Below are 9,709 nucleotides of genomic sequence, written 5' to 3'. Positions count from 1 at the left end.
CAATCCCCCTGTTAATGAAAGCTAAAACACCATATGCTTTCTTAACAACCCTGTCCACTTGGGTGGCCATTTTAAGGGATCTATGTACCTGCACACCAAGATCCCTCTGTTCCTCCACACTGCCAAGAATCCTATCCTTAATCCTGTACTCAGCTTTCAGATTCGACCTTCCAAAATGCATCACCTCTCATTTATCCAGGTTGAACTCCATCTGCCACCTCTCAGCCCATCTCTGCATCCTGTCAATGTCCCGTTGCAACCTACAACAGCCCCCTATACTGTCAACGACACCGCCAACCTTTGTGTCATCTGCAAACTTGCTGACTCATCCTTCAATCCCCTCATCCAAGTCATTAATAAAAATTACAAACAATAGAGGTCCAAGGACAGAGCCCTGTGGAACACCACTCATGGGTCAGTTTTTGTCCAACGTGTGCAGGTGAGTTTCCTGACACAGTATGTAAACAGGCCAACAAGTGGCGAGGCCATATTAGAGTTGGTACTGGGTAATGAACCCGGCCACGTGTTTCCTTCCCCATCCTATGCATCCTAAGTCTCCAGGAAGACTGGAGGATAGCAAATGTTGTCCCCTTCCTGTTCAAGAAGGGGAGTAGAGACAACCAGAAGGTAGGTGAGCACTTTAGTGATCGTGACCATGATTCGGTTAAGTTTACTTTAGTGATGGAAAGGGATAGGTATATACCGCAGGGCAAGTGTTATTGAAGTAAAGGCAATTATGATGCGATTAGGCAAGATTTAGGATGCATAGGATGGGGGAGAAACTGCAGGGAATGGGTACAATTGAAATGTGGAGCTTATTCAAGGAACAGCTACTGCATGTCCTTGAAGTATGTACCGGTCATAGAGGGAGGATGTGGTCTGACACGGGAGCTGTGGTTTATTAAAGAAGTTGAATCTGTTGTCAAGAGGAAGAAGAAGGCTAAGTTAGGATGAGATGTGAAGGCTTAGTTGGGGCATTTGAGAGTTACAAGTTAGCCAGGAAAGACCTAAAGAAATAGCTAAGAAGAGCCAGGAGGGGATATGAGAAGTCATTGGCAGATAGGATCAAGAAAAAACCCTAAAACTTTCTATAGGTATATTAGGAATAAAAGAATGACTAGAGAAAGATTAGGGCAAATTAAGGATAATTGTAGGAAGTTATACGTGGAGTCCGACAAGATGGGGAAGCACTAAATTAATATTTTTTGTCAGTATTCACACCAGAAAACGACCATGTTGTTGAGGAGAGTGCTAAGATACAGGCTACTAGACTCGATGGGATTGATGTTCGCATGGAAGAGGTGTTGGTAATTCTGGAAAGTATGAAAATAGAGAAGTCCCCTGGGCTGGATGGGATTTATCCTAGGATCTCTGGAAAGCCAAGGAAGAGATTCCAGAGCCTTTGGCTTTGACCTTTATGTCATCATTGACTACAGGAACAGTGCCAGAAAACTGGAGGGTAGCAAATGTCCCCTTGTTCAAGAAGGGGAGTAGAGATAACCCTACTTCGGTTGTGGGTGAAGTGTTGGAAAAGTTTATAAGACATAGGATTTATAATCATCTAGAAAGGAATAAGTTGATGAGGGATAGTCAACACTGTTTTGTGAAGGGTAGGTCGTGCCTCACAAACCTTATTGAGTTCTTTGAGAAGGTGACCAAACAGGTGGATGAGGGTAAAGCGGTTAATGGGGTGTATATGGATTTCAGTAAGGTGTCTGAGAAGGTTCCCCATGGTAGGCTATTGCAGAAAATATGAAGGCATGGGATTGACGGTGTTACAGCAATTTGGATCAGAAATTGGCTAGTTGAAAGAAGACAGAGGGTGGTGGTTGATGGGCAATGTTCATCCTGAAATTCAGTTTGTCATTTTTATAGATGACCTGGATGAGGGCATAGAAGGGTGGATTAGTAAATTTGCAGACGACACTAAGGTCAGTGGAATTGTGGATAGTGCAAAAGGATGTTGTAGGCTACAGAGGGACATAGATAAGCTGCAGAGCTGGACTGAGAGGTGGCAAATGGAGTAAGCTGCAGAGCTGGGCTGAGAGGTGGCAAATGGAGTCTACTGTGGAAAAGTGTGAAGTGATTCACTTGGGAAGGACAGAAACAAAGAGTACTGGGCTAATGGTAGGATTCTTGGTAGTGTAGATGAGCAGAGAGATCTCTGTGTCCATGTACACAGATTCCTGAAATTTGCTACCCAGGTTGATAGGGTTGTTAAGAGGGCATATGGTGTGTGAGCTTCTATTAGTTGAGGGATTGAGTTTCAGAGCCACGAGGTCATGTACAAAACTCTGGTGGGGGCACATTTGGAGTATTGCATACAGTTCTGGTCACTGCATTATAGAAAGGATGTAGAAGCTTTGGAAAGGATTCAGAAAAGATTACTAGGATGTTGCCTGGTTTGGAGGGAAGGCCTTTTTGAGGAAAGGCTGAGGGACTTGAGGCTGTTTTCATTAGAGAGAAGGTTGAGAGGTGACTTAATTGAGACATATAAGATAATCAGAGGGTTAGATAGGGTGGAGAGAGAGAGCCTTTTTCTTTGGATGGTGATGGCTAGCATGAGGGGACATAGCTTCAAATTGAAAGGTGATAGATATAGGACAGATATCAGAGGTAGTTACTTTACTCAGAGAGTACTAGGGGCCCTCTAATTGTTTGCCACACCTGCACCTGAATCTCGAACTGGGGGCACGGTTTTAAAAAAGGGTCTCTCATTGAGTCAGCAGTAAGGGGTATGGTTTCCTCTGAATCGTCCGTTACGACACGGTGGTGAGCCCCTCTGCTAATTGAACCAAATACCCAGAAAAGCTCACCTCATCTCGTAAACTGTTAAAGTATGAATGACAGAGAACTCCTAACTTCCACAATTCAAAGGAAAAAATATCAATTTATTCTTTAACTCTAAAAGTGAACATTAAACAACAACTATTTACAACTCTAAACTTCCTTTCCCTTAAATGCTTGTTATCTACCTTTCACTCTATAACAATATACTGATCCAATAAACACCCCTAATAAAACTGCATCAACTTAATTGTCAAAACCTGACAGCAGCTGTCATCGTCAGTGTCGGTCTTCTTCAGCTGCAGATTTCCCTGGGTGGTCTTCGGTCTTTTGCGACAAGGATGTTGCATGTGAAGTTTCAATAAGAGTGTTTTGAATAGCTGTCTCTTTCGAGATGGCAGGTTGCTCTCTCTGGCTATCAAAATGTCTGTTTCTTTTATACCCCAAACATCAGATCATCTCATTGGTTCGATGTTGTCAAAACAGTAAAATTCACGTTTGTTTGGGTTTTAGTATCCTGGAGCATAATTTAAACTGGTTAAATTCAAATAGTGGTCAAAACAACACAGGTATTTAGTTTACAGCCAAATGTTCCATGTTTTCAATTTCCCAGTACACTCTGAAACTGCTAGTTAGTCACTGCCAAAACAGCCTTCTCTCTCCCTCCCTCTCTCTCTCTCTCTCTCTCTCTCTCTCTCTCTCTCTCTCTCTCTCTCTCTCTCCCTCAAAGGTACAGTACACACCTTCAACTTCATAACATGCAGTTGTACAGGACATTGGTTAGGCTAGTGTTGGAATATTGCGTGCAATCCTGGTCTTCCTATCGGAAAGATGTTGTGAAACGTGAAAGGGTTCAGAAAAGATTTGCAAGGATGTTCCCAGGGTTGGAGGATTTGAGCTATAGGGAGAGGCGGGGGCTGTTTTCCCTGGAGCGTCAGAGGCTGAGGGGTGACCTTCTAGAGATTTATAAAATCATGAGGGGCGTGGATCAGGTAAATAGACAAAGTCTTTTCCCTGGGGTCAGGGAGTCCAGAAGAAGAGGGCATAGGTTTAGGGTGAGAGTGGAAAGATATAAAAGAGACCTACGGGGCAGCGTTTTCACGCAGAGGGTGGTACATGTATGGAATGAGCTGCCAGAGGAAGTGGTGGAGGCTGGTACAATTGCAACATTTAAGAGGCATCTGGATGGGTATATGAATAGGAAGGGTTTGGAGGGATATGGGCCGGGTGATGGCAGGTGGGACTAGATTGGGTTGGGATATCTGGTCGGTATTGTCGGGTTGGACCGAAGGGTCTGTTTCCATGCTATACATCTCTATGACTCTGTCAGTCTATAAAATTCTCTCGCCCAAAAAGCACTGGAGGCTGGTTTGTTAAATTTCTTCAAGGCTGAGTTAGACACAAATTTCTTCAAGGCTGAGTTGATTACAAGGGAGTCTAGGAATATGAGGTGAGCAAGAGGTGCAAGTCTCATCTCCATTTATCCACCCATGCTTTCAGTCCCTCTGTCCTTGCTGAAAACATCCATTGTTAACAGTCATCCCAGCCTCTTCAGCCCAGCATCCACAGCTCTCTTTTGGCACAGAATGTTCTTGATTTCCAGTTGCTTTTTTGTGGAAAAAGTTGCTTCCCAACATCATCATCTGAACAGCCAGGCTCTCAGTTCACTATGAAGCCTCTTTGTGCTGGATTTCCAACACAGAGAAAATGGTTTCTGCTTTGAAACAATTTGCTATGTGTAACAGGACGATTAATTTGACGGTACGTCCACTAATCTGTTGAGATGCCAAGTGGGGAGCTGATTACACTGTGCAGGTTATTGTGAAGTTGCTATGCTCTGGGACCCATGGCCTCAATTGCACTTTGCTAACTCATTTATCTTCCACATTAGGATCAGGTAGCCTCATGGACTTGTGATCATTACCCACTGTCGTCATGAGGGATTGGAGTCCATGATCTCTGTTAGTGATGAGAAGTCATTTTATTTTTACCCTGCAAGATTATATCCTGTGTTCCTCTGGATAGTGGATAGATATCAACTGTACAAGGTGCTGGTGAGGCCACACCTCGAGTACTGTGTGCAGCTTTGGTCTCCTTAGTTGAGAAAGGATGTATTGGCCCTGGAGGGGTGCAGAGGAGGTTCACTAGGTTGATTCTGAAGTTGAGGGGGTTGGCTTATGAGGAGAGGCTGAGTAGACTGGGATGATATTTGTTGGAATTTAGAAAAATGAGAAGGAATCTTACAGAAACATACAAAATTATGAAGGGAATAGATAAGTTCAAAGCAGGAAGACTGTTTCCACTGGCGGATGAAACTTGAAGCAAGGCGCATAGCATCAAACTTAAGGGGAGCAGATTTAGGACTGAATTGAGGAGGAACTTCTTCACCCAGAGGGTTGTGAATCTATGGAATTCCCTGCCAGTGAAGTAGTTGATGCTACCTCATGAATGTTTTTAAAGCTAAGATAGATTTTTGAACAGGAAAGGAATTAAGGAATATGGTGAGAGGGTGGGTAAGTGGAGCTGAGGGCACAAAAAGATCAGCCATGATCTTATTGAATGGCAGGGCAGGCTCAAGGGTAAGATGGCCTACTCCTGCTCCTAGTTCTTAGCTTCTTTAGGTTATGTTATGAATGTTCTGTACTGTTCGATCCTATTGAAACCCTTGGTCTTTTGAACATCTCCAGTAAATCGTCCTTCAACCTTAACTTGGGTTTAAAAGCCAGAGTTTCTGCAAGCTCCTCCCTGCACTCATGTTGTTACAACTGTTTGTTAAAAATTTCTCTGTTTTGCTTCCAGCTATGGAAAGGCAGGTGGCAGGGGAACGACATTGTCATCAAAGTCCTGAAGGTGCGTGATTGGACCACACGCAAAAGCCGTGACTTCAATGAGGAGTATCCAAAGCTCAGGTACTTGGAGCCTGGAGATCTGAGAGTGGGATGTGAATGTGGCAGAGGGCCAGGGCACAACATGAGGCTGAGGCTGGGTGTGAAGATAAGGCCAGGTATGATGGAAGGCTCTGGAATCGGTATCTTCTCCGTTCTGTAATTTAGTAATATTCTGCCATCTCTTTTCACAGGATATTCTCCCACCCCAATGTGCTGCCTGTACTTGGAGCTTGCCAGTCACCACCCGCCCCACATCCCATCATCATCACACATTGGATGCCTTACGGGTCTCTGTACAATGTCCTGCACGAGGGAACAAGTGAGTTCGGGGGTGAACTGACAGGGCTGTAAAAACATCCTGAGAACTGTTCAGGTTTAGGTGATTCCTCTGGAGACAAATTGATGCACTTTCGGAGAGTGATTACTGGGGGAGTGCCGCACTGTCAGAACTGAGACAATGCTGTGAATTGACTAGCCTGTGATTCTATGAACCAACGAGTGAATAATCTCTCAATACAGAGCTGTACAGCATGGAAGCAGACCCTTCCATCCAACTCGTCCATGCCAACTAGATATTTTAAATAAACAGTCTCAGCACTTGGCTCATAGCCTTCTATACCTTTCCTATTCATGTACCAATCTAGGTACCTTTTAAATGTTCCAGCCTCCACTTTAGCAGCTCATTCCATACACGCACCACCCTCTGCATGAAGACATTGCCCCTTAGGTCCCTTTTAAATCTTTCTCCTCTCATCTTTCAACCTATGCACTCTAGTTTTGGACTCCCCATCCCAGAGAAAAAGACTTTGCCTATTTACCCTATCCATGCCCCTCATGATTTTATAAACTTGTATAAGGTCACCCCTCAGCCTCTGACGCTCCAGGGAAAACAGCCCCAGCCTGTTCAGCCTCTCCCTATAGCTCAAACCCTCCAACCCTGGTAACTTCCTCGGAGCAGGAGGAACTAACTTTTATAGTCAGCATTTGAGCTGCAACTGTAAATGGACAAGTTTTCACTTAACGTGCATTCACAGTCTGAGAGTTACTTATGGAATATGAGTGGTGTTAATGTCACTGACCCAGCACACACCTCCCACCCACTTTATTGCTGCCTGAAGATTGATTAGGGAAATGTCACCCAGAGGTCTGGTCACTCTGCCTATCCAGTGACCTCTTTCAGGAAACTCGATGTGTTTAAGTGGGGATTGGATAATGATGGGAAGACTGAACTCCTTTGATCATGGTGAAGGAAACCTGGCATTGTCTGCTCGCTGGCCTGGAGCCACACCGCTACTTGGGACAAACTTAGAATTACTAGCTGTCTGCTGAAGCTTCTGTTTTTACCTTTTCAGATTTTGTGGTGGACCAGACTCAGGCAGTGAAGTTTGCACTGGATATTGCCCGTGGATTAGCCTTTCTCCACACCCTCGAGCCTCTCATCCCAAGGCATTATGTCAATAGTAAGAGCATCATGGTGAGTGCCTCCATCTTGGTTCTCTTAAAACTCAGATCCCACAACTTTGGACCAGCTAGCATCAGACAGGCATTTCCCTAGCTGCAGAGGTGGATCGAGAATGATATTGTATCTCCTTGGTACCCTCATGGGGGATATCACTGAATGGCTGCAATGTGCTTATGGTGTTTGTAGTTTGGGAGACTGTTGGAATGAGAACAGTCAGAAGTTCTCGTGCATATCAGTATTGAAGGTATGGATAGGAAAAGAGATGTGTGTCTGCATATCCATTTTAGGGGGATATAAAGAAGACTAGAAAACAACCCTTTCAGTGGTGATAATCTCTGAATTATTCTTCATGCCACAAACAAATGAGTAAAAGAATAATAGGATGGAGCAGGCTGAGGAGACAGTAAAGGTGGGAGTCCTTTTAAATTTCCAGAACGTTGGAACTGAGAGATGAGATCCATACAGGCCAGATGGAGCAGCAATCATGGATAGATTGCAAAAGCTTGGGTTGATCTTCTGAGTGGGCAAAATTGAGAGACAATTCACAAAGAATTTGCAACACAGAACCAGGCCATTGAGCTCTGATAGCTTGAGACTATACAGACTGCATGGGTTTTAGATTAGATTAGATTACTTACAGTGTGGAAACAGGTCCTTCGGCCCAACAAGTCCACACCGACGCGCAACCTACCCAGACCCATTCCCCTATATTTACCCCTTCACCTAACACGACAGGCAATTTAGCATGGGAGGAAACCGGAGCACCAGGAGGAAACCCACGCAGACACGGGGAGAATGTGCAAACTCCACACAGACAGTTGCCTGAGGTGGGAATTGAACCCAGGTCTCTGGTGCTGTGAGGCAGCAGTGCTAACCACTGCCACCGTGCCGCCTACAGTGGCAGTGAGCTCACCTGCACCTTCTCCAGGGCAAATAGAATAAACGCTAGCCCAACCAGTATTTTCCTCATCCCAATGAAGAGTGAAAATAAGGTGCTCAAAATCATGAGGTGCCCACAGAGAGGAGATTGGGAACAGCCCATTCCAGTGATTGAAGAATTGAGAACCAGGGGACACATTGAAAGTGGTTGGCAAAAGGAGCAAAGGGGCTGAGAGGAAGTTCTGTTTGTGCACCAAAGTGTGGATCAGGTCCAGAATGCAGTGCCTGAGATTGTAGCAGAGGCAGGTACAACCATGAGATTCAAAAGAAAAAGGTTAAATTTCTGAGAAAAATGCAACTCATTAAAGCATAATACATAAGGAGCAGAGCTAAACCTGTTTAGCCTTTGATCATGGCTGATTTGTCTGTCAACCCCACTCTCTCCCATAACTGTTGAACCCCTTAACTAATCAAGAACCGATCTATCTCTATCTCACACGCACTCAGTGAGTTGGCCTCCACAACCCTCGGCAGCAATGAGTTCCACAGATTCACCATCCTCAAGCTGAAGAAATTCCTCCTTATCTCAGTTCCAAAGGGTAATCCCTTCACTCTGAGCTGTTTAATTGTAATTAGAGTTTACTTATTTGTTATAAATAGTAGTGCTTGTTATGCACTTGAAACACCAAGTGCTGGAAAGAAGGATTTGAATAATGACTGGTGTGAACAAAATGAGCTGAAGGGCCTTTATCCGTGCTGTAAAAATGCTGAGAGTCCGGTGCAGGGACCTGGTCAGGATTTTCTGTTGATTCCAACAGATAAATTGAGGAGTTTGTGTGCTTTCATTAAATCATTAACTTTTCTGGTGACTCTGGAAGTCGCGAAGTGGGTCATAACAACTGAGAGTTGACCAGAAACCCTTTCTCCCAATGTTTATCTGATTCTGTTGTGTATCACACAGATTGATGAAGATATGACTGCTCGAATCAGCATGGCTGATGTCAAGTTCTCCTTCCAGTGTCCAGGAAGAATGTATGCTCCTGCCTGGGTGGCTCCAGAAGGTGATTATTCCATTGTTTTCTCACCACAGACACCTCAAGTACACGCCCAATCGTTGGCATGAAGATAGCCACAGATCTCAGGCCTTATCATTATATATTGAAGATGAAAATACTCATTCCTACAGCTGGGAATCCCAATTACTACAGCTCTGATATCCTGATGATTAGATTAGATTACATTAGATTACATTACAGTGTGGAAACAGGCCCTTCGGCCCAACAAGTCCACACCGACCCGCCGAAGCGAAACCCACCCATACCCCTACATTTACCCCTTACCTAACACTACGGGCAATTTAGTATGGCCAATTCACCTAACCTGCACATCTTTGGACTGTGGGAGGAAACCGGAGCACCCGGAGGAAACCCACGCAGACACGGGGAGAACGTGCAAACTCCACACAGTCAGTCGCCTGAGGCAGGAATTGAACCCGGGTCTCAGGCGCTGTGAGGCAGCAGTGCTAACCACTGTGCCACCGCGCCGCCCACTAATACCCACTGTCAGGCTGATATCCCAGTTACACCCACAGTCAAGCTGATATCCCAGTTACACCCACTGTCAGGCTAATTATCCCAGTTACACCCACTGTCAGGCTCATTATCCCAGTTACATTCACTGTCAGGCTGATATC

General features: G+C 44.8%; 1 protein-coding gene across 1 annotated transcript in view; it reads left to right on the top strand.

Moving 5' to 3' along the window:
• The window catches only part of ilk (integrin-linked kinase), a 61,264-nt gene that overhangs the window by 49,320 nt on the left and 2,235 nt on the right, over positions 1-9,709 (top strand). Inside the window, exons 8-11 of the mRNA XM_043692734.1 lie at positions 5,587-5,696; positions 5,867-5,994; positions 7,028-7,149; positions 8,978-9,136. Coding sequence (XP_043548669.1) covers positions 5,587-5,696; positions 5,867-5,994; positions 7,028-7,149; positions 8,978-9,136 — 519 coding nt within the window. The remainder of the gene's footprint in view (positions 1-5,586; positions 5,697-5,866; positions 5,995-7,027; positions 7,150-8,977; positions 9,137-9,709) is intronic.

This window comes from Chiloscyllium plagiosum, chromosome 6, assembly GCF_004010195.1.
Source record: "Chiloscyllium plagiosum isolate BGI_BamShark_2017 chromosome 6, ASM401019v2, whole genome shotgun sequence".
In the NCBI taxonomy this organism is placed as follows: Eukaryota; Metazoa; Chordata; class Chondrichthyes; order Orectolobiformes; family Hemiscylliidae; genus Chiloscyllium; species Chiloscyllium plagiosum.
This window is presented reverse-complemented; position numbering and strand designations above follow the sequence as displayed.